The sequence below is a fragment of the Saccostrea cucullata genome, unplaced genomic scaffold, assembly GCF_032062105.1.
Source record: "Saccostrea cucullata isolate Sc308-1 unplaced genomic scaffold, CSIRO_AGI_Scuc_v1 ctg101, whole genome shotgun sequence".
Taxonomy (NCBI): Eukaryota; Metazoa; Mollusca; class Bivalvia; order Ostreida; family Ostreidae; genus Saccostrea; species Saccostrea cuccullata.
This window is the reverse complement of record NW_026939309.1, coordinates 458,198-478,934: the sequence shown is the minus strand read 5'-3', so window position 1 is coordinate 478,934 and position 20,737 is coordinate 458,198. Positions and strand designations below refer to the sequence as shown.

General features: G+C 36.7%; 3 protein-coding genes across 3 annotated transcripts; 2 read left to right on the top strand and 1 right to left on the bottom strand.

Annotated features, from left to right (window-relative positions):
- Positions 1 to 155: 155 nt before the first annotated feature.
- On the top strand, positions 156 to 9,367 carry LOC134252801 (DNA excision repair protein ERCC-6-like). The gene is made up of 22 exons (XM_062735345.1): positions 156 to 555; positions 761 to 860; positions 955 to 1,072; positions 1,167 to 1,260; positions 1,353 to 1,498; positions 1,683 to 2,061; positions 2,180 to 2,357; positions 2,631 to 2,756; positions 3,046 to 3,198; positions 4,196 to 4,331; positions 4,550 to 4,720; positions 4,957 to 5,133; positions 5,220 to 5,330; positions 5,456 to 5,551; positions 5,691 to 5,906; positions 6,061 to 6,171; positions 6,381 to 6,595; positions 6,695 to 7,410; positions 7,504 to 7,626; positions 8,011 to 8,194; positions 8,283 to 8,367; positions 8,551 to 9,367. Exons 1-22 carry the CDS (start codon positions 312 to 314, stop codon positions 8,977 to 8,979), a joined length of 4,308 nt encoding a protein of 1,435 aa, XP_062591329.1. The 5' UTR covers positions 156 to 311; the 3' UTR covers positions 8,980 to 9,367.
- Positions 9,368 to 13,977: 4,610 nt separating this feature from the next.
- Positions 13,978 to 18,002, bottom strand: LOC134252760 (beta-lactamase domain-containing protein 2-like). The gene is made up of 9 exons (XM_062735272.1): positions 17,872 to 18,002; positions 17,564 to 17,702; positions 17,154 to 17,345; positions 16,415 to 16,514; positions 16,215 to 16,320; positions 15,998 to 16,120; positions 15,572 to 15,729; positions 15,053 to 15,310; positions 13,978 to 14,564 (listed from the first exon to the last, which is right to left on the bottom strand). The coding sequence occupies exons 2-9, from the start codon at positions 17,674 to 17,676 to the stop codon at positions 14,307 to 14,309; spliced, it is 1,308 nt and encodes a 435-aa protein (XP_062591256.1). The 5' UTR covers positions 17,677 to 17,702; positions 17,872 to 18,002; the 3' UTR covers positions 13,978 to 14,306.
- A 370-nt stretch (positions 18,003 to 18,372) lies between these two features.
- Positions 18,373 to 20,100, top strand: LOC134252761 (ATP synthase subunit delta, mitochondrial-like). The gene is made up of 4 exons (XM_062735273.1): positions 18,373 to 18,567; positions 19,246 to 19,399; positions 19,560 to 19,648; positions 19,863 to 20,100. Exons 1-4 carry the CDS (start codon positions 18,427 to 18,429, stop codon positions 19,992 to 19,994), a joined length of 516 nt encoding a protein of 171 aa, XP_062591257.1. The 5' UTR covers positions 18,373 to 18,426; the 3' UTR covers positions 19,995 to 20,100.
- Positions 20,101 to 20,737: the final 637 nt, after the last annotated feature.

The following is a 20,737-nucleotide window of genomic DNA, read 5'->3' as shown; positions in this document are numbered from 1 at the left end:
CACAAATTTATCATTTATCTTAAAAATAATCTTGACAAAAGTATTTTGAATAAGTCGATTTGTAAGACAACTAATTAAGTCTAATAGGACATAAGATATTATTTAAAAAAAAATTATTTTCTTCATGTGCATAAGCGACATTACTGAGAAGGTTTGTTATGAAATCTTTCTTGTTGAAGAAGCAGTGTTTCTACATGCTGTGAATTGGACGTATAATATTATAGAAAGAATGGAAAAGTAGATCTTCATAGTGAAACTCCACATTGATTAACTTATTTCCATTAAGCTGGAAGTCAAAAAAGGCGTTTAAAATGAGTGAAATACAACCAACCTCATACATCCCGGGTGAGATGGATGGCTGCAGTGGTTCAGTGAAAGGGGAATGTCCCCCAGAATCTGGTCAGGAGGAATCTAATGCCCAGGAGGAGGACTCCAAGACTAGATTCCATGTCGACAGGACACTAATTCCTTCTGCGGAACTCGCAGAAATGAATGAAGACAGTGAACTGGGGGATCTCGGCCTGACTGTCTTCAATCAAGAAGAATTTGAGGAAGGTATGTATAAAATGAGGGGGTTGGGTAGGAATAAAACTAGGGGTAGGGATATTTCCTTCTATATGATCAAAATCAACTATCAATAAAAACCCTCTAAGAATATACACCTTTTCAAAAATGTAATTCACATGTTCATCCTTTGTATTAGAACAAAAATGCCATTACATGTACTTTAATGAGGAATCAATGGATTTTTGTCAAACAGGTGTGATGGCTCAGGTAGATATGGCTTTGGCTAAAGAAGAGGAAGAACAGCAGAAAAGGAAGCTTCAGAAGGAAGAGACAGACATCAAATATGATATAGCGTGAGTAGAAAACAAATATTTTATACATATTTATGTGATTTAATTTATGTGGTCGTGATTTATCTCATTTAAATTATTTTATTTATGTTTAAAGTAAAGTTAAGAAGGAAGTCGAAACTATGGACAAAGTTTTGTCAACTCTGGGAAATGCAGCAGGAAACAGTCATGTGAGAAACAGACTGGTCTCTGTCCAGAATCAGAAGGAAATTAAGGTAAATCTCACATGTTGACATCTATATTTAATTAAAATATCCTGATTATATTCATTGTTTAAAATATGCTAAATTAACTTGAATTACTTTACAGCTAAGTCAACTGAAAACTTTGTATGCAAGACAGCGAGCAATACAGATCAAAATGAATGGGACATCAGATATTCCACAGGATGTTTTTAAACAAGGTAACTTTTTCACCTATTAAAATAATTATGATTATGATATATAGCAACCTATGTTTACTACAAGAAAATTATATTTTACTCATTAAATTTAGATGGAGCTGCTCTGAACAAGCTATTAGGACTGAATTCTAAATCTGAGACAGAAAAGGAAAAGATGATTCGACTGGGACAGATGACTCCTTTTGGAACTGTTGTCTCATCATCAACAGACAAGGATCCAAAATCTGCAGAGGTAGTGGCTGAATGTGGTAGAAATTAGAACACTTGTGTACTTTTCTCTTTTATTTAAAAGAAGAAAAAGTAGTAAATCAACTATCTGCTATGCCGAAAAGAAATTTTGCATACCGGTAATTTTCTGTCAGGAAGCTTTTGCACATACATTTAACATAAGTAACAAACATTTACAGAGTGTTTCATCAAAGGAAACAGTAAGAAGTAAAGAATCTCCTGAAAGATCAAATTCTTCTGTCAGCCATGGAATGAAGGCTCAGGTAAATTCAGCAGCTTCAACATCACAAAGTACCGACAGATCAGAAAACTTTTTTGACTCGAGAGACAAGAAAAATTACCGGAATGATGTGGAGGGAGCATTTTACAAACACAATTACAGAAGTAAGAGGAGATACTCTAGGATATCCAGTAATTTCCGTGAAGATTCGGCCATGAGTGATGAGGAGAACTGTTACTATGACGACCCAGAGGGTGACTTGTCGGACGGGGAGGAGTACCGACCAGAGGAGGGGGAGCTCACAAGACAGAGCTCCGAGGACTCGGGACTAGAGGACGAACCAGAGATATCAAGTAAGGATACACCTAATTATTTTAATGGGTGGGTATAGCAGCATATGATAAAAGCAGGGGATCTCAGGCTATATACATGTAATTAATTAAATCATTTTGGATTTTAAACCATTAATAGAAGAGAAGAAGGGAAAGAAAAAGAGGTCATTAATAAAACCAAAGAAACCGCCAAAATATATGGTGTCAAGTGAGGAGGAGGATTTTGCTGTGGCAAGCAAAAGGAAAATTAATCGGGACATTGCAGAGCGAAAAGGCAAAGACGATGGTGATGAGGATTTCTATCACAGCCGTATTGAGTAAGATATGAGAAGTCCTGGAAGAATTTTCTTTTAGAAAAACAGCTTAATTTGACATCAAATTTTTGAATAAATACATGTAATGTTACATCATAATTTCATAAAATTCACTGTTTCTGATTAATATGAAGGCAGAAAATTAAATTGATTTCACTGATTGCCATTACTGTATATGCCTTAAATTTGCATTAAGTTGTTTGTGTTTAATATTTTTAACTACAAACATGGTTCAAATTAATCTCACACAGCCTACAGTATTAATTAATTTTACAGGGAATTTAACAAGCTTGAGAGGAAGAGGTTAAAGAAAGTGGAGATGGGTGAGATTGAGGAGGAGCTTGATGAAGAACTAGAGGGAGGTCTGCGAGTACCAGGCAGGATCTGGTCCAAGTTATTCAAGTAAGTAACAGTGGTCAAGTACAGAGAGAAAAAACAACACTTGTCAATAAAAGTATTCATTCTGATTTCAGTGTAATATTTGAAAGATAGATCAGAATAGTCAGTAAATAAGATACATGTATTTGTCATACCTGATTTTTACAGTATTACACTTCATTTAAGGAGGCAAGGAATTCAGTTTCAAATAATTAATCAAAGATCTCGGGCTGCAAATGTATCAGTGATCAATTTTATATATGTGTACATGTTCTAACTAATGCCAAATAAATACTTATCAATTTTCATGTAGTTATCAGAGAGTGGGTGTGAGTTGGCTATGGGAGCTACACTGTCAGTCAGCGGGGGGCATAATTGGAGACGAGATGGGGCTGGGCAAGACCATCCAGATGATTGCGTTCCTGGCGGCCCTGAGACAGAGCAAAATTGTCTCAAAACACTTCAAGTAGGTTAAAGTATTCACAATTGTTTTGCACTTATTGTTTTAAAACAATTATTTCAAAAAGTGCAGGAAATATTTTTTTTGTACACAAATTCACAGGTTTAAACAGGTTTAATATAGGATTAAACGTTCTTTTTGAAAAATTTATCGATGTGTAAACTGCATTTTAAAAAGTGCGAAGCACTTTTATTTAGTTTGTGATAAAATGTCAAGAGTTTATATATGTAAATTTTTCAAAAAGAACGTTTAATCCTTATAATTCCAATATCGAATTTTTAAAAATATTTAAATTATTTCTCTTTGAGGCCTCCATACAATCCGTTATTTCAGAGAGTTTTACCGTGTGACGTAATCGAGATGAATTTCGGAGTTCAACTTAAATTGTCAAAACAATCGTTAAATAAACTTATAACAACTAATCGAATGTTGTTTAAGTCAACAAATATCGTAATTACGAGTTTACTTCAGAATAGTTCGTCTTTGACCATGGCCATGTTGACATAAACAACAACTCTCATAGTAGACCGACGACGCCTTCAATTTGCACTTGTTTATTCAAATATTGAGGAACAATATAGAAAGTAAATATGAATTTGATGCTAATAGGGCAAGAGTTTGAGGTACGTTTCTTTTCCCTGTCAAAACGATACAGACTTTATTTTCTACGTATGAACGTTGAGACAGCGATTTTTAAAATTCACACTCGTGATCGGACAGTGACATAAACATTTTCACGGCGTCCATCAGTTGGGCAGTCTTATATGTTGCCAGTTTTGTTTAAGCCCTAATTAGTTAAAGTTTGTAAAATAAAACAGAAATAACTGCTTTCATTGTTTATACGATAACCTAGTAGTGTCATCAAGAAAGTAGTAACTGTTCTGATTGAAAGAATTTATCGATGTGTAAAAATTTTCTGGAACGTGTTCTCGTCCAATCAAAACACAGGAAATCGATAGATAAAATGAAGATTGGAATTATCATGGATTGTCTCACTTTACAGATACCGTGGTTTAGGGCCTACAGTCATTGTGACACCAACAACAGTGATGTCTCAGTGGGTTAAAGAGTTTCACAAGTGGTGGCCATTGTTCAGGGTGGCCATTCTGCACTCCTCTGGATCCTTCACTGGGAATGAGGTAAGTCTGACATTTCAGAACCTCTGGTATTTTCTCTGCTGTTATTTAAGTTGAGTCATTCTACACTTATGGATTGTGTATTGGAATCAAGCCTTAAATTCAGATGAATCTGTACAGAGAATGTTTCAATGGGAGGAAATTGCAATAAACAGATATTTAAATAACATTTACGTGTACTGAAAGCTGATGAGCTAACTGTCTTAGTTGGTATTTTGTAGGAGGAGTTGATCTGGAGCATTGTGAAGGATAAGGGGGTCCTCATAACTTCCTTCAGTACCCTGGTTATCCACCAGGACAAGATCCTGCCGTACGACTGGCATTACGTGGTGCTCGACGAGGGCCACAAAATTAGGAACCCCGACGCTCAAGTAACACAGGCATGCAAACAGGTAAATAGGACTTCAGTATGAAGTTAGGCACTTGTTGGGGTTGGGGTAAGTGATATAGAGTTCAGATTTAGCAAATATTCACCCTAGTCTTTCTGTACACAATTAATTAAGAATTAAAAATATGAATCAAATGAAAGCAATATAAAGTTTTGGTCATCATCTATTCCCATTGACAGTATTGGGGTATGTTTCAGGATATGGAAACATTAATTTTATTCTGATTTTTTGACTTTCAGTTTCGGACTCCACATCGAATCATCTTGTCTGGTTCCCCTATCCAAAACAACCTGAAGGAGTTATGGTCCTTGTTTGACTTTGTATTTCCTGGAAAACTTGGCACATTGCCAGACTTCATGCAGCACTTTTCAATTCCAATAGTTCAGGGAGGATATGCCAATGCCACAGAAATGCAGGTAAGCAATGTTCAACATCAGAAGCTGTTTTAACAACTTTGATAGTTACAAGATAGGTGTCTAATATTTAAGCAATGTTTGAGCAGGTTCAGACAGCGTACAAGTGTGCCTGTGTGTTGAGAGACACCATCAATCCATATTTACTGAGGAGAATGAAAGCTGATGTCAAAATTAACCTCCCAAGTAAAAATGAACAAGTAAGTACACTGTATAAGTGTTTGTGTACAGAATTTTTCAAGGAGGACTGGTATAGCATTTTATTTTCCAGTTGGTGTAGTTTGGTTTGATTTTCGTCTGTTACGTGAAGGAGGTTGTTTTTCAGGTACTGTTCTGCAGACTGACTGATGAACAGAGAGACGTGTACCTAGAGTATCTCCAGTCTAGGGAGTGTCAGGCTATTCTGGCCGGGAAATACCAGGTAATGGAGACCAAGAATGTTGAAGAATTCATACAATATACTGTTATAATCACAGGAAAAGTAATGAATTAATTTTATATCTTGTAAATTTCAATCAATTCATAATGACTTAGTTTAAGTTTACTTTGCTGCCTTGCAGATCTTTGCTGGCCTGATCACCCTGAGGAAGATTTGTAATCACCCCGACATTTGTACGGGTGGACCTAAGCTTTTCATTGGTGAGGACACACAGGGTGACCCGTCCCTGGAGTATGGCTACTGGAAGCGGTCAGGGAAGATGATAGTGGTGGAGGCACTTCTGAAATTATGGAAACAACAGGGACACAGAGTTCTACTGTTTAGTCAGAGCAGAGCTGTAAGTAGCAGAGATTTATTAACTCTCTCAGTTTACTTTCCTTTTAAACCATTGAAGAATTATTTCAGCTTACAAGAATTCTGTTTATGATATACAGCTATGCTTTCATTAGAACTAGTATTTGTGTTTTATCCATAGATTATGTGTATTGCAGATGTTGGACATTTTAGAGTCTTTCACACAAAGTCGTAACTACAGCTATCTTAGGATGGATGGTGGTACACCTATCTCTTCACGGCAGGCCATGATAACCACTTATAACCAGGTACTGTACAAATTTTATTGAAGCTTAGCCATTCATTAAACAAAATTCATTTTCAAAAAAATTGAATTGTAAGTACAATGTGTAATTTTATGCTATAGATTTATTCATTGGGAAACTTGTACAAGTATCACTTGAAGAAGTTTCTATGAATTTATTCTACCTGATTTATATACATAATTGTATAGTTTATAAATCCCTCACTACTCTAGGATCCCTCCATCTACCTGTTCCTGCTGACGACCCGCGTGGGAGGGTTGGGTGTTAACCTGACGGGGGCCAACAGGGTGATTATCTTTGACCCTGACTGGAACCCCAGCACAGACACACAGGCCAGAGAGAGGACCTGGAGGATTGGTCAAACCAAGCAAGTTACTATATATAGATTACTGACCTCCGGCACCATAGAGGAGAAAATCTACCACAGGTAGGATTTGTGTAAATGACTACTCTGTCAGTGTTCCTTTTACACAAACTTTTTTTTCCTTTGTCTCTATTTAACAAAATAATTTCTTATTATTACTAGACAAATCTTCAAGCAGTTTCTGACCAACAGAGTCCTAAAGGATCCAAAACAGAGGAGATTCTTCAAATCCAATGACCTTTATGAATTGTTTGAACTTGGAAGTAAAGGCAACAAAGAAGGAACAGAAACAGGGGCCATCTTTGCTGGAACAGGGTCAGAGGTCAAGAGATCAGAGGTCAAAGAGAGAGCCAATCGGTTTGATGTTCTGCAAGACAAGAAGAAGGCTGAAGCAATGAAAGAAGAAGTGAAAGAAGAAGAGGAGGATCCTTATTTTGATGAGAGTGAGATCAAACGAATGAGGGAGCTGGCAAAAATGCTCAGTTGTAAACTAATGAAATCAAAGTCTTCTGAAAAAGTGCCAAGCAGTGGTAGTGCCATAGCAAACAATGCTGTGAGAAATGGTTCATTGGAATCTAGGAATCTTGATCAGATGAAGAGTGACAGTTCAGCTCATGGATCTGAGGATTCAAAGGATTCTGTTCATAGTAGCATAATGGAGAGTGACAATTCACAGTTACCATCCACGAGTCAAGGGTGTTCCCAGAAATCAGTCAGGCATGACTCTAATGACAGGGACTGTCATGATAAACAAAGTGATAAAACCACATCTAGTCTTCATCATCAAAACAAATCATCATCTCATCACAGACACTCCCACCATAAGAAACATCACAAGCATCATAAGCACAAGCATCGGAAGAAGGTCCGAGACGCCGGTAATATGAGATTCTTACATCGCTGCTGTTTTCTTTTCAAGGTGCCATCTCTCTTTGAAGGGAATTATTTATTTGTATCTGACATATTTGCAGAATTTGAGGGTAAGAAGATCCCTCATCTTGTGAAGCAGGACGTGTACAAACAGAACCAGGAGAAGGAAGAGGAAGAGAAGAAGATCATGGATGATTACGTTCTCCACAAACTCTTCAAAAAAGGTCAGTATAAAGACACACAGATATGCAAATACAGTGTGTAACAATTTGTACGTCGAAGGCCTTTTAAAATTACTTTTCACAGGTAAAACAAGATACAGTTGTATGTTGTGACCTCAGAAGTGGCTTTTGTTTAATACATGTAGTAACAGATTCATCATTGAATTTTTTACTCTTTGACCTTTATATATATGATATTGATCTCAGTCAGTATTGCTTTTGCCTATACTTTGACCAAGGCCCTATTTTCATGAGATAGTGATGAAAAACAAAGTGAAAGACATGCAGGAACATGGATCAAAAACAAAATGCTTAAAACCTGTAATTTTGGGGCTAAGAAATAGTTTTTTCCATATTGTAATATTTTTTTCACAACTGCACATACAGGTATAGACACTGCCATGAAGCATGATGTAATTATGGACCCTTCCAAGCACGACTACATGATCGTGGAGAATGAGGCGGCTAGGGTTGCCAAGGAAGCTGCTCGAGCTCTGAAGAGGTCAAGGTCAGGGTGTAACTTAGCGATTACAGGACTGCCTACCTGGACTGGCCAATCAGGGGTCAAAAAGTAAGGCGCTTGTATTTATTATAGTGAAGAACATCAAGTATTTAAATATCCAACAACAATCCAAGCATTTATTTAATTCTATTTTCAGGCCAAGGTTTGGACAGAAGAAGAACAGCATTTTGGTAGACTCCACAAAGAAACAGGAGACACAACCTGCTCCTTCAGTGTCCACTGTAAGATTCCAGATCACATGCTAAGTCTATATACAATAAATCTATACCTGGAGTAAAGTTCATTGTACTCAAAATATATTATAAAATCATTTTTATTAAACAATAGTCAATAGCAATAATTCATGTACCAGAATTAACAATAGAAAATATGTCTTAATAAAATGATTACTTTGCATTTTGCAGCTGAAGAAATCTAATTCAGAGCCACCTGTGAAGCATTTTGATGGTTCTCTGGTAGGCAACGTGGTGAAAGATCTAAAAACAGGACAAACTTCATCCAGTTCCATGACCTCTGACCTCTTATTAAGCCAGATGAAGAAGAGAAATGAACTAGTGGCGACACCCGGTGAGGAGGAGGAGGATGAGGGAGATAACTCTTCGAGCACTGTGATTGACTCAGACTCGTACAAACTCATCTCAGAAATTAAGAACTTCATTCTGTTTGGGTGTAGTATGATCGGGAAGGCTTCCACTCAGGAAATTCTGGATGAGTTTGGTCCCAAACTTCCTCCGTCCAACTCTTCTCTGTTCAAAGCTATGTTAAACAAAATATGTGTGTTTGAAAGAAACAATGGCATTGGGTTCTGGAAACTGAGAAATGAATTCCGTTGAAGATTCATGTACGACTACTTTAGTCGAAATGCACAAATTTGTTTTAAACCAGATTTACATAATTAATTTCAGGGAGCTCTTTTGCAATAATTCTTTATTTTAAAGTTTGTATTTTAAGGGTGCTTTGAAACATTTGATAAATGTTTTTGCAAACTTAACTGATATGCATACACTGCATTTATTTGGTGAAGTGTAACACAGCTATCAGTAAAGGATATGAGGTTGTTTATTTTTCCTAAATGTGAGCAAAAACCAGTTTGACTTAATTTTTATACAGAATTCCATTGTCAAATCAGGGAAAAAGTGTATGTGTTCATGATTTGATAAAATCTAAATGTACATGTATATTAAAGGATGTCATGATCATAAAGATGATACAACTTAACAAGTGTCCTGTGTTTTGTGTAGAATAAAAGAGAGAGAGAATGCCAAGGATCACAGATTTGGAGGAGATAACAATGTATCAATCACCAAAGCCATGTGTTACTGTCTAATCCGACACCTGTGTAATCCATCACACTGTGAATTCCGACATAAAATTTCTTTCCCATTTTTAGCTCTTCTGAGCCAAAGGCTCAAAGAGCTAATGCTATGGCCATTTGTTCGGTGTGCGGTGTGTGGTGTGCGGTGTGCGTAAACTTTTTAGAATATGGGCCATAACTCAAGAATCCCTTGGCCAATCAGTACAAAATTTGTCACAGGGTATCCTTGGCCCAAGGGCTACCATTTATACTAAAATAAGGGTTGGGACCCTTAAACAAGGTGAGATAATCAGAAAAAACAAAACCAAAAGTACTGGTTGCAAAAAAATCTTCTTCTCCATAACCACCAGGCAGATTTTCACCAAACTTACAAACAAGGATCAGGATATGTCGAAGATTAAAATTTGCACGGGGAATTACCCTGGGGCAAAGGGCGTGGTCTCAAGGTCATTTCAAAGTTGACCTAAATTTACAATTAATAAAAACGTGTATATTTTGCTTACTATAAGGACTAGGATCATCAATTCTTGTAAGTTGATGCATCTTACAACTTCACATCATGTTAACTCAAAAGTAGGTCATGGTGACCTACTTTTTAAATTTTGCGGGGATTTGTTTTCAAATTGATTTGAAGACATATTTTGGACACTTTAAGGCCTATGATCATCAAACTTTGTCAGTTGATGCATCTTAGGTCCTCGAACAATGTCAACTTAAAAGTAGGTCACCATGACCTACTTTTTGAACTTTATGACTTATCCTTTTCAAAACATTAAATCCCATTATTTCAGACACTGGGAGGTTTAGAATCATCAAATCTTGTACTTTGATGCATCTTGGGACCTTAAAACATATTTATGAAAAAGTAGGTCACTGTGACCTACTTTTTGAATATTGCCGACATTTGTTTTCAAATTGTTTAAAACGCATATTTTGATTACCTTCAGACCTACGATCATCAAACTTGGTCAGTAGATGAATCTTGGGTTTTTGAAAATGTCGACCAAAATGTAAGTCACGATGACCTACTTTTGACATTTTATGGCTATATTTAAGTATCTTAGGTATTTATTGGCTTAGAATCATCAAACTTTGTGAGTCCATGCATATTTGCTTTTCGGAGAGTGATGACCTAAAAGTAGGTCACGGTGACCTACTTTTGACATTTTATGGCTTTATTTAAGTATCTCCGGTGCTTATTGGCTTAGAATCATCAAACTATGTGAGATGATGCATCTTGGGTTTTCGGAGAGTGACGACCAAAAAGTAGGTAATGGTGACCTACTTTTGACATTTTGTGACTATAATCAAGTATCTCTGGTAGTTATTGATCTAAAATCATCAAACTTTGTCAGTTGATGCATCTTGGGTTTTCGGAGAACGTCGACCAAAAAGTAGGTCACAGTGACCTACTTTTGACATTTTATGGCTATATTTAATTATCTCAGGCACTTATTGGCTAAGAATCATCAAACTTTGTCAGTTGAGGTCACAGTGACCTACTTTTGAATATCTCAGGTACGTATAAGTTTAGAATCATCAAACTTTGTCAGTTTAGGCATCTTAGGTTTTCGGAGAAGGTCGACCAAAAAGTAGGTCACTGTGACCTACTTTTGACATTTTTAGCTCACCTGAGCCGAAGGCTCAAGTGAGCTTTTCTGATCAAAATTTGTCCGTCGTCTGTCGTTGTCGTCGTCGTTGTTGTTGTCGTCGTTGTAAACTTTTCACATTTTCATCTTCTCCTCAAAAACCACTGGGCCAATTTCAACCAAACTTGGCATAGAGTATCCTTGGGTGAAGGGGATTCAAGTTTGTTCAAATGAAGGGCCACGCCCTTTTCCAAGGGGAGATAATCATGAATTTGTTAAAAATTAATGGCATTTTTAACAAATCTTCTTCTCCAGAACCGCTGGGCCAGGAAAGATGAAACTTATGTGGAATCATCCTCAGGTAGTGTAGATTCAAGTTTGTTCAAATCATGACCCCCGTGGCAAGGGTGGGGCCAAAATGGCCGACCCTTGTTTTACATAGGAATATATAGGAAAAATCTTTAAAAATCTTCTTCTCGAGAACCACTGGGCCAGGAAAGATGAAACTCATGTGGAATCATCCTCAGGTAGTGTAGATTCAAGTTTGTTCAAATCATGACCCCCGTGGCAAGGGTGGGGCCAAAATGGCCGACCCTTGTTTTACATAGGAATATATCAGGAAAAATCTTTAAAAATCTTCTTCTCGAGAACCACTGGGCCAGGAAAGATGAAACTCATGTGGAATCATCCTCAGGTAGTGTAGATTCAAGTTTGTTCAAATCATGACCCCCGGGGCAAGGGTGGGGCCAAAATGGCTGACCCTTGTTTTACATAGGAATATATAGGAAAAATCTTTAAAAATCTTCTTCTCGAGAACCACTGGGCCAGGAAAGATGAAACTCATGTGGAATCATCCTCAGGTAGTGTAGATTCAAGTTTGTTCAAATCATGACCCCCGTGGCAAGGGTGGGGCCAAAATGGCCGACCCTTGTTTTACATAGGAATATATAGGAAAAATCTTTAAAAATCTTCTTCTCGAGAACCACTGGGCCAGGAAAGATGAAACTCATGTGGAATCATCCGCAGGTAGTGTAGATTCAAGTTTGTTCAAATCATGACCCCCGGGGCAAGGGTGGGGCCAAAATGGCCGACCCTTGTTTTACATAGGAATATATATTAGGAAAATCTTTAAAAATCTTCTTCTCGAGAACCACTGGGCCAGGAAAGATGAAACTCATGTGGAATCATCCTCAGGTAGTGTAGATTCAAGTTTGTTCAAATCATGACCCCCGGGGCTAGGGTGGGGCCAAAATGGCCAACCCAAGTTTTACATAGGGATATATAGGGAAACCTTTTAAAATCTTCTTTTCAAGTACTTCAAAGCTATGATTAGTGATATTTATATGGAATCATCCTCAGGTAGTGTAGATTCTAATCTGTTCAAATGATGAACGCCTGGAGGGGGGGGGGGATAAATTCAAGCCCGATGTGCTCAGGTGAGCGCTGTGGCCCCTGGGCCTCTTGTATGGCTATATTTAATTATATCTGGTACTTATTAATGGCTCGAAATTATCAAACATTGTCAGTTGAGGCATCTTAGGGTTTCAATGAATGTCCAACAAGAAGTAGGTCACGATTTTGATTTTGGACCTAATTTTGAATATTTCAGGTACTTATCGGCTTAGTCATCAAATTTTGTCAATTTAGGCATTATGGGTTTTTGAATAACCAGCACCGTGACCTACTTTTGACATTTGATGGCTGTATTTAATTATCTCTGGTACTAATTGGCTTAGAATCCTCAAACTTTGTCAGATGATGCATCTTGGGTTTTCAGAGAATGTTGACCAAAAAGTAGGTCATGGTGACCTACTTTTGAATATCTCAGGTACTTATTTAATTTGAATCATCAGTCTTTGTCAATTAATGTATCTTGAGTCCTCAGAAAATTTCAATCAAAAGGCAGGTCACTGTGACCTACTTATGGTATTTTATAATTTTATTATAATATCTTCAGTCTTAACTGGCTAAATATTACCAAACTTTGTAAGTTGATGCATTTTGGGTCTTATGATTCTAATAGAGTTGGAGGCTTCTAATAGAAGTGATAGATTGTACAATTTATCAGAAGAGCGATTCAAGGCCCTTGGGCCTCTTGTACTAATTTTAATGTTATTTTACACTTTTCAATTCGGCACACTGTCTTTTCTGACACAAAATTCATCTCTCAGTGCATGTCAGATTAGACAGGTTTCAGCGTATATACTAACGTGTTTACCAAACATATTCTTTTACTTGTTCCACAACAATTTACTACTTCCACAAGAAAACTGTTTTTACAAGCAGGGATCGACACTAACTTTAAAACCATAGTTGTCAGCAGGGCTAGCCATTTCTAATTTCCTCCTGCTGGTGGGGGTACGGGGGGCCTCCCCCATGAAATTTTGAAAATAGAGACGCAAAATCCTGCATTCTGGATGTATTTTGGGTAAAATTATATGTCACTCTATGATTGTACCTAAGACATTTTTTTCTATTCGAAAAATTCCATATTTATATTCATTTAGAGTATTTTGAATCACCTTTAAAGTTTACATTTTGACTTACAAAAATAATAATTATGTGATAAAACATGTTTGAAAATAAATTTAACAATAATCAGTTATATTGTGTGTAAATATAATTATTTTCTTGCTCTTGGTGAGTAATTGGTAAAATTTACTGTAGCCCTGCAGGGTAAGTTTAAAGTCATGTTTGGTAGCCCGACCTCAGTATTCAGTTGTCCCTGGCCAGCGGGCTAGCGTTAGTGTCGAACCCTGACAAGTCATGCACATTTGTGTGAAATAAGTATACACTTTTTTCACAGAGTGGCATTCTGGTATTCCATCTTAATTTGGACATGTTGCAGCTTTTTAGAAAAGAAAATGTGATGATATATCAAGAAAAGTAATTAGGATATTCAGAATGGGTATTCCATTAACACATGCTTTAATATTTCAATTTATTGTCAACAAATAATTTTGGTTATTGGGTATAAAATTTAACAACTGTATAATCATAAAGTCAATTAACAAAGTGAAAATCATGAATAAGTTATGTTATTATACACATCAATAAACATACGCTGTTTAAAAATATGGTCAATATGCTTCTATAAAGGTACATTGTATAAAAAAGGTAAACCTTTTACAATATTTTTTTCAGCTGTCCCTGAGAAAATTGCTTCCCAAGGCTGTACATATTTATATCCTTTAGCCTCTCTTAGAACAGATTTAAAAACATAATGGAATACATGTAGATAGAGAAACCAAAACAATCACATTTTGCTGGACCCCTGGGCTTTCTTGTAATCCTCATACAAATATAAAGTTTTCCTTGGGACTCGGATATTCTCGATCTGATATATACACTTGTATAATGTGTTGTACATAGAAGGCCAGCGTTTGTCTGCGTCGGCCCCAGCACGCGATGTGGGGTCAAGGTGACTGGTGGCGTACGCTAGCCCCACTCTGTAGGTGGTGTCCGCCAGCCCCATCTGACCTCCATATCCACCATGGCCAAACATAAACATTGTCTACAAAGAGGTCAACATTTTTTATAAGTAGATAGAAAAAAATATCGTAATGTTTATGTAGGTTGTTCTATGCATGAAGTAATGCATCTCTTTTATTGAAAAAAAGGAAATCTTGTAAGTATCAGTACATGTACCATAGATACTCTCCTGTAAGTAAGATTTTTGGGAGTTAAACTTTGGTCCTAAACTATATGTCCGACTTATAGGCAAGATATAGAAAGATTGGTATTTTAGAACATTAATCCTTCTAACATCAGCTTAAAAAATACAACCGACTTATAGGCCGACAAACTTATAGGCGAGTATATACAGTACACATACTTTTATACAATTCTTCCCTTTATACACTGTCATGACACAGGGGATTTAAATCAAGTTTTAATGTACATTTCTTTTATAAATAAATTTTCATCTACATTATATTTTCACAAACATTAAATTCACTACAGTTAATTTGCTAGTACATGTAATCTGAAGCAGCCACTCACTGGCTTTCCTTGTTCCATGACTGGGAATATCATCATTCCGTAGCTCCACATCCCGTCCATACTGAAGGCCAGATCATACCCCCCACTCTTAATCTGCTGGAATCTGTCCACCGAGTCCTGGGAGAGGAGTCGCTTCCCCTGCCATACCCCACCCTCCCCCAGAATAGCGTGGAACTTAGCCATGGACTCCGCTGTACCGTGACCACAAACAGACCCCACCGGGAGCACTTGGATATCTGGGTCATTCATCCTCCGAACCTGAAAAAAAATTATGCTAGTAATGATCGCAAATCTGTCAAACCTTTTCCTCAGTAATACCCATCCATCTTGAAAAAATTAAACTAATATAAATTTTGAAGAAAATAATTGCTAAATATAAGAATTTTCAAAATATATCTTGCTGGGGAGAAAATTTTTACTCTCAAAATTATGAAATGAAATGGTGTAGAATTTCTTGTACTCATATAAATATATATCTCAGTAAAGTTTACGCCCCTCCCTAATGTTTGCTCCTCTTACCCCGATGAAGTCTGTGGGGTTTCCTCCTGTGAGTTGTAGAATACTGAGGTCACCTTTGAAGTTTCTGATGTACTCCTCCTGATCAAAGCTTTTCATCATCACTATACGAGGAGCCCTGTACTGCTTCTCATACGGAAGACCAATGTGGAAGTCAAGACCTATAGGATGTTTGATAAATAAAGGAATCTATTTTACTTTCTATAATTGTGAAGCAAAATTAATTTCTCTTTAATTAATCTGCATGAAAGAGAAATTTGCTCAGTATTTATGAAACAACTGCCATCCAAGCAAAAAAAAAAACCCTTCCCAAGACATCAATTTATCAAGACTTCTTCCTATAAAATTCAAATTTGGTACAAGACAAATGACATCCCCTCCTTATGAATCAATTCTTATGATTTTAAGCATTATAAAAATGTCACACACCAAAGGGTACTGCCATTTCTTCATGGAAATACTGTGACAGGCTCCTCTTTTGGGGGTCCACCCTTCTAACAATTTGATCCAAGTACAGAGCAAAGGTGATAGGGTGGTACCCATGGTTAGAGCCTGGAATGAAGACAGATAGTTTTTATCTCAATTTTGAACAAAAATAATACTTGTTACTGAACTTATCATGTCTTTGTGCTATAATTATCTTCACCAGGAGTCCACAGTGGTTTCTGATTGGCCAGTATCCTCCCGAGCCTGTCAGGGTCATCTTTAGACATGGCCATCGTGAACTTCTCCTCTGTACAAGATAACCCAGCCTGCATGTAAGATATTAAAGTATTGTGTACAGTCGAGTTAGATAGTTACCAGTAGGTATAGTTATAGAGGGTGCTAATACTGTCTGCTTCCTACCCTATTTGTGACTAGTGTTTCTAACGTGATGCCCTCTTTCCCATTGGCTGCGAACTCTGGCCAATATTTACAAACCCTCTCAGAATAATCCAGGAATCCCCTGAAAATGACAATTGGCAAAAAATCTGTAAACAACACTACCTATACAGAGATCTACAACTTTTACAGTTACCTCCCCTTAAACAGCAATTTATAATTACTATCACCTCCGTGCCCTCAAAAATATGTTTTATTGCAAACTTCAGTATTGTAAAACAATTTTTATTCATGTCTGAGAACTTTGTTTTTTGAGCAATTACACAAGATCTTTAGCTTGCAAAAATTTCATTTTCAAATTTAATTACAGTGTATATATAATGTAATATTCAGCAGTAACCAGAGTTGTGAAAATTTTGTCTCGGTTATGAATTATAGCAAATAACTTTCTCATGAAAATAAGGTGTCATGCTAATTTTGTAACCTACAGTGAGTACTTTTACTTCACTTTATCTTACCTGTCCACCAGGTGGCTAATTTTGGGACATACAGTGAGTACTTTTACAGACTTTAACTTACCTGTAGTGGCTAATTTTGTGACTAATTTTGTGCCATACAGTGAGTACTTTTACTTCACTTTATCTTACCTGTCCACCGGGTGGCTAATTTTGTGCCGTACAGTGAGTACTTTTAAAGACTTTAACTTACCTGTGGTGGCTAATTTTGTGACATACAGTGAGTACTTTTACAGATGTTAACTTACCTGTCCACCAGGTGAGCAATTACAGCTGCTGAGGGAGATTTTGTTGTGGAATAAAAACATGGCATCAGATCCTTCTTCCACTTGACCCTGGACTTACGATCCGCGTATCCTCCCCAGATATTCACCACGAGTTCCCCCCTGTAGTATGCCGCAAAAGTCCCTCCTCTCTCAATATCATTCTCTAGATTATACCTGTTTTAAACAATAAATCTAATAAAAGATGAACATTGCTATTTATATTTACATGTGTATATAAATTACAGAATCTCATGATCAATTTTGCATATTATATTGCCGATCAAGGCACAGAATCATACAGTGATGTATATATATTAGTGGGAAAGTCAACTTCTTCAATGTTATGTTTTTTTTTTTCCCAGATATGTTGAAGTTTCATAATCTCAACAAACCTGAATACTTCGAAGACTTTCTCAAATCCTGGTTTGACAAATCCATCAATGTGGATAGGTTGTTTTCTGCTTGATTGTGACATCGTTTTCAATAATGTTTGTCTTCCACCCATACAAAGTTCCTGTACATTCTTTTATTCTATGACAACACACAAGACACATATACTCTGCCAGTTAGTTCAAGACAGCAATTAAAATGCTTTCCCAACATGTTCAGAACATTCAATGGGTTAAAAATAGAAATGCAACCTATAATTTAATCTCCAATTTTGTGTGTCTCTAAAGTTTGTTTAATCAAATTGACTTACCCCTGATGTATCTAAATTGAACTACATATACATGTACTTTCTGTGGAACTTTTTATTTGATGGCCTGGTTTCTGAACTTTGGATTCTGCATTAAACACATCACTTATAAGAGTTATCTTTCTTGTTTTCTCCTTCCTTTATATTCATCTAGCTTGGTCGACTTTTCCAAAATGAAAAAATAAAATAATAAAACTACCATGTTATACACTGTACTTCTGTCAAAGATCATTAATTTACTGACATTTAAAACAGCAATGCTCTTCAAGCAATATACTAAATGTAAAATATTAAGGAAAAAAATTATCTGGATATGGAATGGAGAAAGAGAGCAGAGCATACTATATTGCTAAATAAGAAATAAAGGAACCATATTTCTTAAGCTGTTAGGCGTATCTCAAAATGAATGTCCTGACTCCACATACATAAATATATAGGGTAAAAGTTAGCCTTCATCAGATATTAGTGAGTTGTTCAGTGTTTGTAGTCAACATAAAATAGGTCGGGCTCGATATTCCACAATTACTAGAGGTCGCAGAACAGCGAAACCCGGCAGCCATGGCAAACCTCATTCGACGTTCTGCGAGAATTCCATCGCTAATTGGTCAATGTTGCCGAGTTTCTACCCTCCAGAATCAACAGAAAAGGGGATATGCAGATGCCTCTAGCTTAACGTTCACAATGGCCTCACCAAATAAGGTATGATAAAGAGTTCACCTTGTAGCTAATATAGCCCAACTTTCCTCGGTCATTCTGATTAGAAAAGGCAGTAGTTAAAACTCAAAATATTTGTTTTTGATTCCATATCTATTTTTAAGCTACCTGTTCACCATGAACATTGTAGAAAGCTAGTTAGAATGTCAGTGTTTTCAGTTTGTGAATTGACAGCTATTTAAAACTTGCATTGGCACCCTGTCCATTTTACTCTATTAACATTTTTACAATGACAAAAATGATTAAATGTTGACGGTGCTGCCGTCGACAAGCCGCACCTGCCACTTTGATGCGGCTAGACTCTGATGTCACATACGTTGTTTGTAAGTTTCAATTACCAAGAAGAAGCCTGAACAGTGCTGAAAGTAAATGAAGAACATTTTGTTTACTGTTTATTTTCAATATATTTGTCGATTAAATCTAGGCGTGTCAACTTTTAGTTGAACTTTTGCTACTACGTAGCTTTAACAAGCAATACAAAGTGGGTCCAGAAATACTGAGGAAAAAAAGTCAGACGAATGTGCAATAGTCCAAATTTTTCTCTTCGCCCAGGCTTTGCTCTAAGAGCTCGCAGTGACGAGCGTCGCAAAGTGACGCTCGCTGTGCTCAGTATAATCTATTAGTAATTAAGACTGTTTGCAATATTTCGTAACTGTTTTTCAGGTATTTTTCAAAGACGAAGCCGTAAAACAAGTTAACGTCCCCACAACAAATGGAGTCTTTGGTATTCTACCTCAGCACGTACCAACACTTGCTGTTTTACAACCAGGTGTCGTCACAGTGGTTGTTAATGACTCTGACACTAGGAACATATTTGGTAAGTCTGAAAGACCTGTTATCATAGCAAAGATTTTTTAGTTATTTTGAAAGTTACGAGAATTGTGTTAAAAATATACTCTAATTCATCAAGCACCATTTTTTTTTTATAAATGAATGAAACACAAGTTATGTTATTCCCCTTTGGTTAATGTTTACAGCCAGCAGTGGATCCCTGACAGTAAACCCTGATGGATCTGTCCATGTTTTAGCTGAGGAGGCTTGTGAACTCTCAGACCTGGACCCCTCAGTAAGTACAGTGTTACCAGGAAAAAGAAGTACATCAGATATGTTATATCTTTGAATCAAAACTAAAAACGCAAGATATTTGGTATAATTGAACGTCTCTGCAAACATTGAAAATACTGGATCAGTCAAACCTATGTAGAAGCATTTATATTTCGAGTCCATAATCAGGGAATCCTCTGTAACAGTTAATTGACCTTTGATTTTCCCCTTGACAGGAGGCCCGTGACGCAATGCACAAGGCCCAGACCGCCAGAGACGCCGCAGTGGAGGCGGTAGACAAGGCCGAGTTCCAGATTGAGGTGGATGCTTACGAGGCCATTCTCAAGTCAGCAGAGTCCAAGAGTTGAAGTGTTAATTAATTAGTGACTGACATTTAAAAGTTTGTACAAAACTATTTTCAAGGATAGTTTGTGATCATTTCAGTGATATTTAAATAAATAACATCACATTTAATGCAATTTGTTTTTGTTTTTGTATGTGCATGTGTACCTAATGCAGAGCAGGAAAAAAGAAGAATCCTGACTAGCCCCAAGCTTGGATGTTGTTTCTTATACAGTGGAGCCTCATTTATCTGGACGCTTTGGTTCCCAGTAAATTTGTCCGGATAAGTGAAGCGTCCGGATATATGAATTACCAGTTTAATGAGACAAAATAATGTTAAAAAATTCTGTTCCCATGAATAATCGTCCAGAAACTGAAGCATCCGGATATCTGGCGTCCGGATATCTGAGGGTCCACTGTATTTACATGTCTAAAGGCACCTAAAATATTCTCTTATGCTTGAATTTCTCGCTGCCGTACATCATTTTGTTTAAATTACTTTCGTCTCTGTAGCCTCATTGTGACGTCACGTTAGTGCATGTTTCTCCATGTATAATTCTATATTTTTCAAGTATACACGAAAATGGTATTCAAATCAATTTCAAACTTGGCTTTCTAGAAAAACAGCGAATTTATATATTTCACATTTTTGAATCAATACCTGTATCGTTATTTCAAGTATAAACATAACTTATCTTCATGTGAAGTGAAAGACAGACAAAGTTTTTAATGCCTGTAGCACTAATTTTTTAACAAATTTCAGTCAGAG

Coding starts and splice junctions, on each gene's coding strand:
- LOC134252801 (XM_062735345.1), top strand. CDS start 312: ATGAGTGAAATACAACCAACCTCATACATCCCGGGTGAGATGGATGGC. Junction 5,134..5,219: donor CCAATGCCACAGAAATGCAG/GTAAGCAATGTT, acceptor ATGTTTGAGCAG/GTTCAGACAGCGTACAAGTG. Junction 7,627..8,010: donor CCACAAACTCTTCAAAAAAG/GTCAGTATAAAG, acceptor CTGCACATACAG/GTATAGACACTGCCATGAAG.
- LOC134252760 (XM_062735272.1), bottom strand. CDS start 17,676: ATGGGTGGAAGACAAACATTATTGAAAACGATGTCACAATCAAGCAGA. Junction 16,515..17,153: donor ATTGCTCACCTGGTGGACAG/GTAAGTTAACAT, acceptor TGTCATTTTCAG/GGGATTCCTGGATTATTCTG. Junction 16,121..16,214: donor GAAACCACTGTGGACTCCTG/GTGAAGATAATT, acceptor TCTTCATTCCAG/GCTCTAACCATGGGTACCAC.
- LOC134252761 (XM_062735273.1), top strand. CDS start 18,427: ATGGCAAACCTCATTCGACGTTCTGCGAGAATTCCATCGCTAATTGGT. Junction 18,568..19,245: donor CAATGGCCTCACCAAATAAG/GTATGATAAAGA, acceptor ACTGTTTTTCAG/GTATTTTTCAAAGACGAAGC. Junction 19,649..19,862: donor TCTCAGACCTGGACCCCTCA/GTAAGTACAGTG, acceptor TCCCCTTGACAG/GAGGCCCGTGACGCAATGCA.